Source organism: Podarcis vaucheri (genome assembly GCF_965113315.1).
Source record: "Podarcis vaucheri genome assembly, chromosome: 11".
NCBI classification, from domain to species: Eukaryota; Metazoa; Chordata; class Lepidosauria; order Squamata; family Lacertidae; genus Podarcis; species Podarcis vaucheri.
In genome coordinates this window covers 62816502-62832351 of record NC_138749.1, presented here as the reverse complement: position 1 = coordinate 62832351, position 15850 = coordinate 62816502, and the positions used below count along the sequence as shown (strand labels likewise).

At 40.2% G+C, this 15850-nt stretch overlaps 1 protein-coding gene across 5 annotated transcripts in view; it reads left to right on the top strand.

Annotated features, from left to right (window-relative positions):
• Positions 1–15850, top strand: part of LOC309542668 (proprotein convertase subtilisin/kexin type 5-like) — a 169289-nt gene that overhangs the window by 106324 nt on the left and 47115 nt on the right. For all 5 annotated transcript variants that reach the window (XM_082241529.1, XM_082241531.1, XM_082241533.1 and 2 more), the window contains one exon: positions 9421–9633. In XM_082241529.1, coding sequence (XP_082097655.1) covers positions 9421–9633 — 213 coding nt within the window. The remainder of the gene's footprint in view (positions 1–9420; positions 9634–15850) is intronic.

Below are 15850 nucleotides of genomic sequence, written 5' to 3'. Positions count from 1 at the left end.
TAGGGGGGACCACCAGCTTGTCCCTTTATACCCTACTGCTGTGATATTCTAAAGAAAAATAACTTACTTTAGTTTGCTGAGACTTAAACTTCATGCTCTGTGATTTTTAGAAAAAATTAGGATTTCACTTCTGCATTTTAATGCATCATATTTGTGAAGTACTTCCACACAAAGTGTGCTGGTTGTCCATGACTGATGCTCATTGTGAGGACATTCTGATATCATAAAGTCAAATGTATAAATACCATGTATAAAATACCATGAACCAGATGCCTAGTGGGTTGAGCTACAACTATATGACCTTATTTTGGCCACCCAAAGACCAGAGCTGATACTTCTCAAAATGTCCAGTGTGCAGCGTCTAAGAAAGGTCAGAGTAAACAAATGGAACTCTTTCAGGACCCAAGACAGTTCACAGCATAAATTAAACAGATACCATTGAAAACATGCAATAAATGTAAATATTGAAAACCAGTTTAATAAGTAACCTATTAAAAACAGCATTAAAGACCTTAAAACCATTTACATGGATAGCTCAGTTGATTAGAGCCTGGTGCTGATAACGCAAAGGTTGCATGTTCAACCTCCATGTGGGACAGCTGCAGATTCCTGCACTGAAATGCTTTTGATTCACTGGCTGCATTTGAAGTACTTGTGTGAGTGTTAATTCTTCCCAGCAAACTTGTGAGTAACTATTACCTTAACTGCTTTTGTTGTGCTGCATTGTTAATAGGGCTCTGAGCTATTTATAATGTTCATAGTGGATAAACTTCTGTATGCTTTATGTATTTGTGGAAAATATTCCCCAATATACATGTTTTTAAAACCATTGCTATGGAAAAAACTCACAGAGGACTGAGGATCCTTTTGCAAATGCTCACAGTGATGCGTGATATCACAACGACAGAGCTCTGAATCACATATCCTTGTTTAGGGGTGCCCCCCTAGACATGGTGGGAACAAACAGATTTCTTTTCATATGTCTGCACTGTCTGCATATAAAGGAGGGAGCAGAGTTGAAGGTGCATGTAGAAGGGGGGCACTAAATCTCCCCTCTCCCTCACCTTATCCCCCCCCCCCCGCACCTGCTGCTCTGGCCTCCTTAATCTGTTGTTTCTTTATTGCACTGATATACCACCTTTCCTGCAAGGGAAATATTGACACCAAATATTATCTGATGGAGCCTGGGCTTCCCTATTTTTCCTACCCTTGGTGGGTGTGAGGCTGTTCCAACGCCTCTCTCAGGCTGTTGGTGTTCCATAAAAGAGCTGATGGCTCCTTAGCCTGGGTTCACTGACTTCTCTGATTTCACCTACATTTCTCTTCTCCAGTAACAGAGGCAGAGCTAGGAGACAGGGAAGCAGAAACTCCCCTCTCACCGACCTTCCCTTCCGCTCTAGGAATTGGCAGCTGTATTGCAGCTGTTAACACTTGTGGAACCTCCAAGGAACCTCCAAGCAGAGAGCGAGGAGAGGCCCTTGGCTTGTGGGGTATGCATCAAGTGGGGCAAGGAGATGGCACTTACGCTGCACCCAGCTGTTGCTTTTCCTCTTCAGGTTGCGTGCAAATTAGCAATTCTGTTTTCAGACCTATGGTCTGGTGGGCAATCAGTCCTAACCCTATCACAATTACTCAGGTGGGTTTGTTGATTTTCAATGGGACCATGGCCTTCGCTGAAATTATCTCAGAGTTGGAAATCAGTTCAAAGAGTCAAAGTACATCTTACAGTGGACCACTATTAATTCATGGATATGATTTTACCTAGCATCGTTTTAGAAATATTATGTTATTTTGACATTGTATTTACAGAAACTATAGCCAAAGCCAAAACGTCAGGTTTTTAGAAAATTAAAGCTATTTTTGTGGAATAGGTTTTTAAATTATTTAGCTAGCCAAATGATAATGCTGTACAAGCTGCATACTTAGCAGGGCTAGCTAGATCTGCATACTCATGAAGTACTGCACAGCTCTAGCATAGCATATCACTCTTAATGTAATGGAGAATGGGAGGACAGGCTCTGAAACTTAAATCAGACACCTTGGCTTTTTGCCTGGGTCGGCACAGTGGCCTCCTTCTTGTTCCCAATACACCATTCTCTTACGTGAGCTGGACGAGAGCCAAAATGTTTGATGGACATTAATGATCAGATGTTGTGCTGCTGAGTCTCTTGTGAGAACTCTGCTTGGTGCCTCCCCTCTCATCATCACTGCCCCCTTTCATCTCTCTCGCTTCACCAACTTTGGCATTGGAGTGTGTGTTCAAAGTGTTGATAGGAACAGAAGGCGCTCTTACAACCACAAAACAACTGTCAATCTGCTGAAGGCAGAGGAAGGATTTTTAATTATTCAGAAATAAGTTGTTTTTTTAATAGAAACAAGAGTCCAAAGCATCAGTCCAAAGGGTAACAATTGTATTTTATGAATTCTAACTGCTCAGTAGGCTGTGGTCCTAAGTACTGGATGTTATGGACATTTTCCAACTAAGTCTACTTAGTCCTGCTTCCAAAGTAAATTGTATGTTGTTGTTTTTAGTCTTGGCATTGGTTGCCTTCCATGAAATAAGCTTCCTTTATTTCCCCATGAAACCTATAGGCATGGGATTTGCAAGAAAAATTTTGTGCGTTTTTCTAAACCCTTTCATTGGGCCGTCTTAAGGATGACCAAAGAATGTTCAGTGAAATATTACAATACTGCGTTTCCCTCTATATTGTTTTCTATACAGAAGTAATAATACCCACCCACCTTATTTTTGTCAGTTCACATATACTGCACAGCTGAATTGTTGTTGTTTCTTTTGTCCCCCTTCCATTTTCTGTACCTTCTGCAGTCTCAAAATCACTGTGTGATATCACAGGAGGCAGCTTTTTAATTACTTCTATTGCCTGCTCATCTTGTTATTGGCATATTATGGAGAGACACAGACAGTGGAGAAAAAGTAGATGAATCAGCCACTCTGTCCATTTCTATACTGCTCTCAGGTCCAATTACTCCATGTTCAAGATACAGTGGTGCCCCGCAAGACGAATGCCTCGCAAGACGGAAAACTCGCTAGAAGAAAGAGTTTTCCGTTTTGGAGGTGCTTCACAAAACGAATCTCCTATGGGCTTGCTTCGCAAGACGAAAATGTCTTGTGAGTTCCTGTGGGTTTTCCCCCCTTTCCCCCCCTTTTTCCCAAGCCGCTAAGCCGCTTATCAGCTGATCCGCTAAGCCGCTTAACAGCTGATCCACTAAGCCGCTTATCAGCTGATCCGCTAAGCTGCTAAGCTGCTAAACCGCTTATCAGCTGATCCACTAAGCCGCTAATAGCGCTAATCCGCTAATAGCCGTGCTTCGCAAGATGAAGAGACTCGCGGAATGGATTCTTTTCGTCTTGTGAGGCACCACTGTGCAGGTTCTCCAGTTTAAATGTAAAATTTCAATTCACTGTCTTAGAAGCTTTTGATAAATGACGTTAAATGAGTTAACATAAAACTGAAGTAAGTGTACTCTGGAATCCCCGCTTACATGAGGGGTCTGTTCCTGGCTGCCACAGGTGTCAGCCCCTTCCATTCCACCCCGTTCTGCCCTGCCTCCTTTTGGTGCTGGAAAAGTGCACATGTGCACAGTTGAGCACAATTTGAACACACACAAATTGGGAGTTGTGTGTATACAAGCACATTCTTGAAGAGATAAATATGGTTTTTATATATAGGTATGCACACATTTGAGCATTTATGCATTTATTATTATTTATTTATTGCTTTTCTCTAAAAAGCTCAGGATGGCGTACCATGGTTTCCCCCCTTACACAACACCCCTGGGAGGTGGGTTTGCCAAAGAGGCAGTCACTGGCTCAGTATCACCCAGTGATCTTCATGGCCAAATGGGGATTTTAACCCTGGTTTCCTAGGTCCTAGTCTGACATTCTAAATACTGCAGCACAGTGGCTTCTGGCTGGGGCATGCATCAGTTGATTCCATCACAGAAGAATTCATGGAATGTACTGTAGTGTTCAAAATGATTAAGGTACAGTGGTACCTCGGTTAAAGAACAGTCCAGTTTAAGAACGATTCAGTTTACAAACTCCGCAAGAGGGGGGTGACCATTTCGGGCACCAGAGGCTTGGGGGTGTTGTTAAAGCATAAAGCAGCATGCCACATATTCCATAGTTAAAAGACACACATACCTAGTAATAGTCCCAAATTGTTTTCCCCTTTTCCATAATAGATTTTGTATCTGTCTCTTTTCCCCCTGGGTAGAAAGGCAGCTATGTGCAGGAGGTGAGAAAGGAGTTAAGCAGCTTGCCACCATTATTCCACTTAAATATGCTGCCTTCACAGTTGCTTTTGGTTTTAAAAATGTCAGGAGCGGGGGGGGGGGGGAGAGATGTGTGCAATTGCAGTCATGTCTAATTTAACCCTAAAAATGCAAAACTTGTGCCATTAAATATCATCTATAAGTACAGTAGTAAGTTAAAATTCTGATTTTGAGATACAGTAATTAATTTTGAGATAATTAATTAAAGGGGTCAGGTACCATTTCATAAAATTAATTTTCTACTTGCCCAAACTCGCATAGAGCAGAATGGGATTCTGATTCAGGGTGTTTGAGTTTGTTGGACTTTGAAAATAAATAAGTGTATTGCCTCTCTGACATTTGGAGACATTATTGGGTGTTATCCAACTAAGTCACAGAGTAGACCCACTGAAATTATTCAGTGGGTCTGCTCCGTGACTTAAGCAAATTATCACCCTTAAAAAAATCTTTATCACAATCTACGTTGAAGATATTTAATACAACCAAATGTGAATATAAGGTTGTTTTCAAGATCTCAGAGCATCTATCTAGTGACAAAAATGTTCAGAAATACTTCTCTCTTGAGGAGGAAAGCTAGGCTACTACTACTACTAACAGCTTGAACTGTTAGCCAGAGTGAAAATACACAATATGTGGTTATGTTGCTGACTTTATTGTGTTTGGGAAAGTAAAATGTCTTGCATTCCACAGGTTCCGATTTCAGATTCCAGCCAGCAGCAGCTTTTGTTTTCTTATGTTTGCACTGTTAAATACTAATTATAGCTCTTTGGGGAATAGCTTGAAGCTGTTCTGGCTGTTATTCTAAAGAAAAGCAAAATTCTGAGTTACTACATAGCCTGTTATGATACTTCAGCATATTCATGCCAATTTGTGCATTTAAAATCCGTCCTCTGCAACAGTCTAGAATAAAAATGCTCCTTAAAATCCTGGACAATATTTTTGCTTTTTAACTTGGCACCTTTCTCATTTTCCCCTCTATTAAAAGCAAAATAATAGCAACCTGATTCAGATACATTCATACCATTTCTTTTAAATAAAATTTATGAAGCTTGCAAAAGCTTGTCTTCTGTGACTATAGATACCAGCCAATAAATAGCTGTGGCAACACAATTTACTATGAACCAGAAACCATTAAGCTGACTTTGTGCAGGAATAGAGACTGGGGGGACAGGGAAAAACCTAATGTACATTCTGGGCTCTATACAACATATGAGTGTCTTAAGATCCTCTTTCCCTTCAGTTTCACCAATAGGTTCTTGATGGTTGTTTCAGGGTTCTTAGCATTTGAAAATTGTGGCGGAAACAGGATATAAACTGCTTAACTAGCAAAACTCATTGCCAGTATTTCTGGAAGGAACCAAAAAGTGGTATAAGCCCTAGCTAATTAGGCCAGAAGAAAAATTATCTCTGAACTCTGCAGAGCTGAATAATACCAAATACAATAAGAAACACTCTATATCCAAGAGATTATATTTTGGGATTTGACATGGCAATATGTGCTTCCAGATTTGCCTGTAGATAACAGTTCATTCCCTCCAAACTTGCATTCAAGGCCAGTGAGAAATTAGCACCAGTCAATCATGGAAAATGTCTCACTGTGTTAATAGCCTGTTGATGGAAGAAAAATGTAGTTTAGAGTTATACAGTGTTGACTTTAAGTATTTGGTTTTCATCACATCACCTAAAATAAAATTAATAAACTCTTGCCTAAATCAGCACCATCACATTTCTCTGACTGACAGGTATACTGAATGTGAACTGAAGTTAGTTAATGAGTCTTTCTTTACTTTTCCCCCCTTCCCTTCTTTCTTTAGTCAGTTCAACAGTAACCAAATTGGCTGGGAGAAAGAAAACTAAATCTTAAGTGGTAGGAAATATACAGGAAGACAGAATCAGTGACCTGGAGAGATTAGAACAGGAGAAGCTGTGGGCAACAGCAGGCAATTTGGTACTAATAATTTTGTAATCCAAAGAGAGGAAATTAACCACACAGATAGCAAAGACAATAGAATCCAAACCTTTGGTTTTTTAAAAGGTTATTTTTCATGTCTTTAATTTTTAAACGATACATTTGTGAAGAGAAATTATAGATGGTAATTAGTATGAGATCAGAATGTAAGAAGTGGTCTTTCTTTAGAAATAGCAAAGATTTTTAATCGTTCCTTGAAAGAGATCAGTGAGTTGAAAAACAGATCATAGCAGAGAGCTGTGAATTAAAATAATTCCACATTCACATGGAAGATACAAATGCTCAGATTTGAATGATGAATTGGGAATAGTATGTGTTTTCTATAGTGCTAATTGAATTGCAATGCTTAATTGTGTACTGTACCTCATACACAGAAACCTCAGTCCAGCTAAAGTTAGAATCATAGAATCATAGAGTTGGAAGAGACCACAAGGGCCATCGAGTCCAACCCCCTGCCAAGCAGGAAACACCATCAGAGCACTCCTGACATATGGTTGTCAAGCCTCTGCTTAAAGACCTCCAAAGTAGGAGACTCCACCACACTCCTTGGCAGCAAATTCCACTGTTGAACAGCTCTTACTGTCAGGAAGTTCTTCCTAATGTTTAGGTGGAATCTTCTTTCTTGTAGTTTGGATCCATTGCTCCGTGTCCGCTTCTCCGGAGCAGCAGAAAACAACCTTTCTCCCTCCTCTATGTGACATCCTTTTATATATTTGAACATGGCTATCATATCACCCCTTAACCTCCTCTTCTCCAGGCTAAACATGCCCAGCTCCCTTAGCCGTTCCTCATAAGGTATCGTTTCCAGGCCTTGGACCATTTTGGTTGCCCTCCTCTGGACACGTTCTAGTTTGTCAGTGTCCTTCTTGAACTGTGGTGCCCAGAACTGAACACAGTACTCCAGGTGAGGTCTGACCAGAGCAGAATACAGTGGCACTATTACTTCTCTTGATCTAGATGATATACTCCTATTGATGCAGCCCAGAATTGCATTGGCTTTTTTAGCTGCTGCGTCACACTGTTGGCTCATGTCAAGTTTGTGGTCAACCAAGACTCCTAGATCCTTTTCACGTGTACTGCTCTCAAGCCAGGTGTCACCCATCTTGTATTTGTGCCTCTCATTTTTTTTTTTGCCCAAGTGCAATACTTTACATTTCTCCCTGTTAAAGTTCATCTTGTTTGTTTTGGCCCAGTTCTCTAATCTGTCAAGGTCGTTTTGAAGTGTGATCCTGTCCTCTGGGGTGTTAGCCACCCCTCCCAGTTTGGTGTCATCTGCAAATTTGATCAGGATGCCCTTGAGTCCATCATCCAAGTCGTTGATAAAGATGTTGAATAAGACCGGGCCCAAGACAGAACCCTGTGGCACCCCACTAGTCACTCTTCTCCAGGATGAAGAGGAACCATTGATGAGCACCCTTTGGGTTCGGTCAGTCAGCCAGTTACAAATCCACTGAGTGGTAGCATAGTCAAGACCGCATTTTACCAGCTTCTTTACAAGAATATCATGGGGCACCTTGTCGAATGCCTTGCTGAAATCAAGGTAGGCTACATCCACTGCGTTCCCTTCATCTACCAGGCTTGTAATTCTGTCAAAAAACGAGATCAGGTTAGTCTGACATAACTTTTTTTTTAGAAATCCATGCTGACTATTGGTGATCACACCATTCCTTTCTAGGTGCTCACAGACTGTTTGCTTAATGATCTGCTCCAGAATCTTCCCTGATATTGATGTCAGACTGACTGGGCGATAATTATTTGGGTCCTCTCTTTTCCCCTTTTTTGACTGTATACCTTTCCCCCTTTTTTGACTGTTAGTTGAAACTAGCTTATTCCATTGGTTTCCATGGGACTTAAATGGAAGAAATTGTATACAGTCAGATTAAGTAGCCAAAGCATATCAAAATACTTCCTTCCTTCACTAAACCTTTATTAGGCATTGCAAATATAAGCCATCATAAAACATCCATATATAAAATTTTAAGATATATACAAATAAACAGCCATGAAAAATATGTAATAACAAGGAATTTCATAGGAGTTTCTTCCTGCTAAATAGTGCCATTTACTTAAATTACTTACCTGGATGAAAAATCTAAACTTACCAGGGAAAAGAACAAATAGGTTTTTCCAAAGGCTGCTCTATCTTAGACCATTGTCTCATACTTACACATTTGGTTGAAAAATATAGACTTCAAAACAAGTCTAAGATTTATTCAGTTTTCACAGATTTTCATGGTGCCTTTGAATCAGTTGATCATGTGATATTGTGGAAGAAGCTTGTAGAGTTAGGAAGCAATCAACACTTGCTGATCTTAATACAGAATTTATATCCCTGTAACATCTGCCAGATCAAACACAATGCCAAAGGTCACCTCAATTCCAACATTCCTAATACGAAAGATGTAAAACAAGGGTGTATTCTTGCCCCTTTTCTTTTTAATTTATTTTTATCAGATCTTCCAGAGCATGTTCAAAAAATAGAATCACATGCCCCCAAAATCAATCAAATCCCGGTCCCACTGTTACTGTATGCAAATGATATGGCCTTATTATCACTGACGACAATAGCTCGGAAATGTCTTCTATTCTCTCTGGTTTCCTATTGTGAAACCAATAAACTCTCAATAAATTATGAGAAGACAAAAATTCTGGCCTTCTCTAATTCTTGGAAATTTGAGAAATGGAAAATAAGAGGACAAGAAATCCAGCAAGTAAAAATGCACAGATATCTTGGAATTTTATGCTCTCAGAGATAATAAAGGTACACTGCAAATCCTATATGAATGATCAATAGCAATTAAGATGTAAATTAGATTTTAAACCAGAAATATTTGTTCCATTGTGTCTGGGCCAGTTCAGGTACTTAAAAGTAGGCAGTTTCCCACCATTTGCTCAGCTCACCTCCAAGCAAGTTATTCTGGGGGAAAGAGGGCTGCAGTGGTAATCAAGCTATATATTGGTTTCAGGGAATATTCTATCCTGACCCCACATATGTGGGAGGAACTCATTTAACTCAGTGGGACTTGTTTATGGGGAGAAAGGTATGGGATTGTGCTGTAAATAGCACCCCCCCCCAAAAAAAAGAGAACAAATAAGGTATACTTACATGCTTACTAAATTGCATTAACTACCCTTTCCCTACTTATTTCAAATAGGGCCGAAACAGCTTGGGTTCCATTTATGTTTGGGCTTCTGGAAATGGTGGAAGGAGTAAGGACCATTGTTCCTGTGATGGCTACACCAATAGCATCTACACGATCTCCATCAGCAGCACAGCTGAAAGTGGGCGGAAACCTTGGTATCTGGAAGAATGCGCATCTACACTTGCCACAACTTACAGCAGCGGAGAATCCTATGACAGGAAAATAGTATGTAATCTTTTCAACACTATCAAAGCATGTCTTTAACTCATCTTGTGGGAAAGGAAAGTATATCAACTAAGGCTTTATGCAGATGAATATATTTTTTGAGCTAGAAAATTTTGCTCAGAACACCAGGCACATTCAAAGGAGTAGAAAATCAGTACTTATATTTCTCAACCACTTTGTGCAAGCAAAAATTGGTTTGCACAAACAAGCAAAAACTGGTTTGCACAAAAGTCAAATAAACAAAACGAAACAAAAACTCCTGATCATCATCCTATTGAAGGAAAAATTCCTGTTCAGTTCTTTTACTATTTTTCCATCATCCTTAAAAATTTGTCCCAACATTTTCTCCTTTTCAGTCTCTTGCTACTTACTAATAAGGAGTTAAGATCAGCTGTTTTTCAAAATATTGTCTATCATTTCTTCTAGTAATCTGGGATATTAACCATCTCTCCTGGAAATTTTGCTGTTTTCAAATGATTAATTTAAAGACAAATTCTGAGGTAATTCATCATTCCAGTAATATTTCTATTCATATCTACTTTTTAAATGTATCTGTGTGTGGCTTACTTCCTTCGTCTCATTGATTAATAATAATAATAATAATAATAGGAAAACAGATTATTCAGTTCCCCAGTAAATCGTATTCCTCTGATGAAATTTCTCATCATCTTGTTGTGGGTCCTTTGGTTCATGGTAATATATTTTATATCTTCCTCCTCTTGTGCAATACTGATGTTTCCCACTTCCTGTTTCTTTGGAAACATGATTTAATTTAGAGCACATTGCTTCCTGAGAATAGGTAAGTTAGTCGGTAAGGCTTTCTGATACATACCATGTGAATCTCTAACACACCATACTTAGAGTAATTTGTGCATTTAAAATTATTTAATAATAGTACAGCTAAAAGTGTTGGTGGCCTTGCTGAGAGTCCCATGCGGGGTGCAATGCATAGTCAGGCTTTCTCATAGCAAGTGCTTCCATAATAGCTGTTGTAATATATTGTTGTGCCCCATCCTAATCTCCCAGTGGTGTGAGATTCAGGTTTCCTTCAGAATGAGGCACAGGAAAGACTCTGGTGTCTTTGTGATATACGGTTTATTTACACATATGTGCAAGTTGATCCTACGATGGAGGGGCTCAAAATGGAAATCCAGCCTGCAGCTTTTGTTTCTATCTTCTTAGCTAACATAACTCAGTTCTCAACTTTGGCCTTTTGTCTTTCTAACTAACAGACAGCGGGGGGGGGGAGGGGCTGCCCATTTATCCTCTGACACAGAACCACTCCCTGTGTGGGCCGTATATAGTGGGCCATTACATGGGGAAAACTTCTCATCAGAAAGACTGAATGTTAGAATTAATGAATTATGTTTAATTTGTCTGACTATACAGATATATACATACAGACATATTGGAATTGGAATGAAAACAACATTAAAACATGGAAATTGCATAATCAGTGTACAAAAGGAAATATTTGTGGGGAGGGGACTTGTGTGTGGAATTATTCGAATATTTCAGTAAAAACGAAGAAATAAATTGACAACATTCAGCAGTAGTTACAGAACTCCTGTCCTAGGAGTTGCCTTAATTTTTTTCCCCTCTTTGTGTTTCTTTTATATCTTTCTAACAATCCAGCTCAACATTTCATAAGCTAAATGCTTCCCATACATGAGCCTGATAATACATGTTTAAATATACCAATTATACTTACTGTACGTATTAGTGAGGTATATGTATAGATTTCCCACATTCACATTAGAGTTGGTTCACACAAGGATGCTCACTTGATGTGATGATTCCTGCAACAGCAAGTTCTCACATGAGGAGATGAGTCTTTCACAGGCCAAATGCTGCAGTTCAAAGCATCTCACATCACCTCAAAAACAAAACTTTTAAACTTCAGCTAAGAGTCTTCAAGTACTGAGTAATACATGCATAAGAAATCAAGTGATGTGCATTTACACATAAGCTGGTCCAAATTTCAGAGTTTTACACAGTAGTAAGTACTGGTTAAGTACTTAATTTGTTCCAGAGGTCCGTACTTAACCTGAAAATGTTCTTAACCTGAAGCACCACTTTAGCTAATGGGGCCTCCTGCTGCTGCCGCACCGCCGGAGCACAATTTCTGTTCTCATCCTGAAGCAAAGTTCTTAACCTGAAGCACTATTTCTGGGTTAGTGGAGTCTGTAACCTGAAGGGTCTGTAACCCGAGGTACCACTGTATTGCGTATTCAGATTCAGTTAACAAACAAACAAAAAAAAAACTCAGTTTAGCATGTTGTTTGCCCTTCTATCATAAAGTGCCACAATAGGAAAGAAATGATTCCTTCAAGATTCCATTAGGGTTGTATTTTCACTTTGAGGAACAACCAACTCGAAACCTTTAACAGGTTAATAATGTTACAAACATTACAGGCTCAAGAAAGAAACATGAAATCTATGGTGATAGGTTTAAGATCAAAACAGTGATAATGTGATTAGCAAGGGAACTATGTTTGACCTGAATAATTGACCTTTCCCAATAGCATGCCTTCATAATAGCTGCATAGAAATGCAGTTTCTCCCTAATATCAGAGCAAGTCACTTGAAGAAACGTGTTGCAACTTAGTCATCTAGATAGGTGCAGGTAAGCACAAAACTGCTCATCCTGAAAATTCATAATGAGACCCTTAAAGAGTGCAACTGAACATCAAAAGCTGGGGGGGGGGCAGCAGAATTAGCTGAGGATCATACTGCCTGATAGACTACAGCAATCTTCCTCTCCCCAACCCCTTAGAGATTCGTACATCCTAAATTGGATGTAGCATCCCTTGCCTGGCAGCAAGGCTAGAATGGAGTGGCTAGACATATCTGAAGTCATGTATCAATTCTTGATGGCACCCCATCCCAGTCCCGCTCCTTGGGAACAAAGTTATGTGAAGGCATAGATTGTGCTTGCTGATAGCCAGTGTTATCCATGCCTGCAAAGTCCTTTGAAAGGCAGCCGGCCCCAGCTAACAGATGGCCCTGGGGATGGATGGGCTGTCAGCTGTGGCGTGTAACCCACAGCCAGGCCTCCTTTAGAAGGGCAAAATCCCAGTTCTGCTCACAAAGCAAACAAATAATACTATTTAGAGGTTCTAAAATCATTAACCACACAACCATTGTAGTATTGCAGGAATGTTGCAATAGGAATGGCATGTCAGGCTTCTTTTTCCACATTTATTAGAAAGATTACACTTGTTCTGAAATCTATGAAACTATGCTGTTTTGGTCATGTAAATTTATATAGTGCCAGTCGTATGAAATGGTTATTTGAGTTCAGTTGAAGTCATTTTACCTGGCACGTTAAAATAATTGCCAAGCTCAAACATGAGATAGCAGTTGGGATAGCATATGGAACAGGCGGGTTTAATCAGCTGTGGTTAAAAGATGGAGAATTAGTGCAGTCCCTGCCCTCTTGAATGGACTGACATCTTTCACACACTCATCCTCTTTTTATGTCAAATTTATACCCCTGCCAAACGTCACATTTCTACATTGTGATTAATGAGGTTGTTCTTCAGTGGTCCTGGAATCTCAAACATCATTTTTCTTCTTGAAGGTTGCTTGCTTCTTGGTGGTCCCACTCTTCGTTTTTGAAGATGGATACAAGCTGTCCCTGACAAGGCAATCTTAGCAGCAACCATTCACCGGGGGGGGGGGGGGAATCGTGTTAAGCCTTAAGACTTTCATCTAAATATCTTAACTGCTGTTGACCTAAAATGGGACATCTCAATGAGTTTTCTTCAACATACTTGCCAAGGAAATGGCTCTTTAATTAGCTGAAACTCAAAATTGTGATTGATTGTATGTAGGATTGTTGCCCACAGTTTTAGTTCTACTGTAGATCATGTATGAAATCTACTAAAACAAACAACTGGGGGGGAAATCAGCTTGGATCCAGGACTTGCCCACATGGAAGCTGCTCACAAAACAGGCTTTCCCATCTCACGGCTGCAATCCAAAAACAGCCAACACCTGTCCTGGGAATTGAGGAACTGAGGAAAACCTTGGAAGAGTCTAACCAAGCAAAAACAGCTTGCACAGCTCCCATTCACACTGATCCTGCATGAAAGCCTGTTTTTTTACAGAAGTTAAAGTAAGAGGTTGGCATCTAGCATGGGATGAAGAAAACTGCTAGAGCTGAACATCCCAAACCAGTTGCATGTTTCTCTCTTTGGTCATGAGGCTAGGCCTGCACTCCCTTTCTCTGCTAATTTCTGAAACTGACCCAACAGAGTTTTCATGTGCTATAAGCGCTGAAAGGCAACAGTGTGTTTCTCTTTTTTGAATGGCTTCTGTTTCTTAGGTGTTCCTTGTTTGAGGGCTTAAGCAACACCACAAGCGCATGTGATTCTGTTCTCTATATGTTTACTGCAAGAATTAAGCAGCACTGCTTTCCAGTCTCTCTGAATAGTGAATTCAAAGGCATGACTGATAACTGTCAAACACTTAACATTTATTTTCAGCCTTTATAATTTGAATAGAAGGAAACTTAATCAGCAGACAAATATGAGTACTTGTATTAAGGTTTTGTTGTTTTGCATTGACTTACAATGACTCCCCTCTTAGGGTTGAGCCTGCCATGGAGTAAGGAAAAGCAATCTGTTTCAGGCAGCACCATGAGGATGGGTGGCATCTGGATGATGCAGCAAGACTTCTTAAAGTGTTATTGCTAGTAGGAGAGTCACCATATGAATTCTTCTTAATGCAGAACCACATCTTGGGCTAGTAAGGTAAAGGTAAAGGGACCCCTGACCATTAGGTCCAGTCGTGGCCGACTCTGGGGTTGTGGCGCTCATCTCGCTTTATTGGCCGAGGGAGCCGGCGTAGAGCTTCTGGGTCACGTGGCCAACATGACTAAGCCACTTCTGGCAAACCAGAGCAGCGCACAGAAACGCCGTTTACCTTCCCGCCGGAGCGGTACCTATTTATCTACTTGCACTTTGACGTGCTTTCGAACTGCTAGGTTGGCAGGAGCAGGGACCGAGCAACGGGAGCTCACCCCATCGTGGGGATTCGAACCGCCAACCTTCTGATCGGCAAGTCCTCGGCTCTGTGGTTAAACTCACAGCGCCACCCGACCCCTTATCTTTACCCTTATCTCCCACCACTACAACAGCTACCAGAGGGTGGTGTCATGGAAGGGGACTTTTTCAGTTGTGGCCTCCCAGCTATGGAATGCTCTCTCAGCTAAGCCTGCCTGGCACAAACTTTTAACAACTTTCCAACACCAGGTTAAGTAGATTGTTGCAGGTTGTATGGTCCATATACTTCTGATTGTTTCACTGTTGCTGCTGTTGATATGATTCATGGGATTGTTTTTGTTAGTAGTTCGTATATGATGAATGCAAGTTTTTTTTAAAAAAAAATTAAGTTTGTAAACAACCAATAATATTTTCTTTTATGGGGTGTCTATTTAATCAAATAATAACAGCAACAACAATAATATTTCTTGCTATGGCCCTGATTAGAGTCAAACTAGTATGCCATTATTTATGAAGGATAGCTGTGACAAAGTTTTAGAACTCAGGGATATGTCAAGCCCATGATATATAGATAGAAGTAGTGTTCTTATACAGTGGTACCTCGGGTTAATTCGTTCCAAAGGTCCGTTCTTAATCTGAAACTGTTCTTAACCTGAGGTACCACTTTAGCTAATGGGGCCTCCTGCTGCTGCCGCGCCGCTGGAGCACAATTTCTGTTCTCATCCTGAAGCAAAGTTCTTAACCCGAGGTACTATTTCTGGGTTAGCAGAGTCTGTAACCTGAAGCGTATGTAATCTGAAGCGTATGTAACCTGAGGTACCACTGTATTGCCATTATTTCTTGAGTGCACCTGAATGCAGTAGTATTAGACTTGGCGTGGGGTATTTGTTTTATTCCTGACAACTGTTGAGAAAGTAAGAATTTTATTTTCACATAAGTTTCTTCCCTGCATATTGTTATTCTGACTTCCAAGCTTTTTTTAGCACATACATAATTCAGTTCCTATTGTATGTCACCTTCTTGGCTCCCTGTTAACTTTTCTACTGGCAATTGCATTTATCTTTCCAATCGGCATTCCACATTATTGTTTTAGCAGCTTTGTACATTGTTCCCTCAGGCTATTATATTCCTGAGGATCATTATGTCTACTTGAGTAGCCAAGGCACAGTACCCAACCTTTCTCCAAGCAGCTTATATCCACGCCTAGT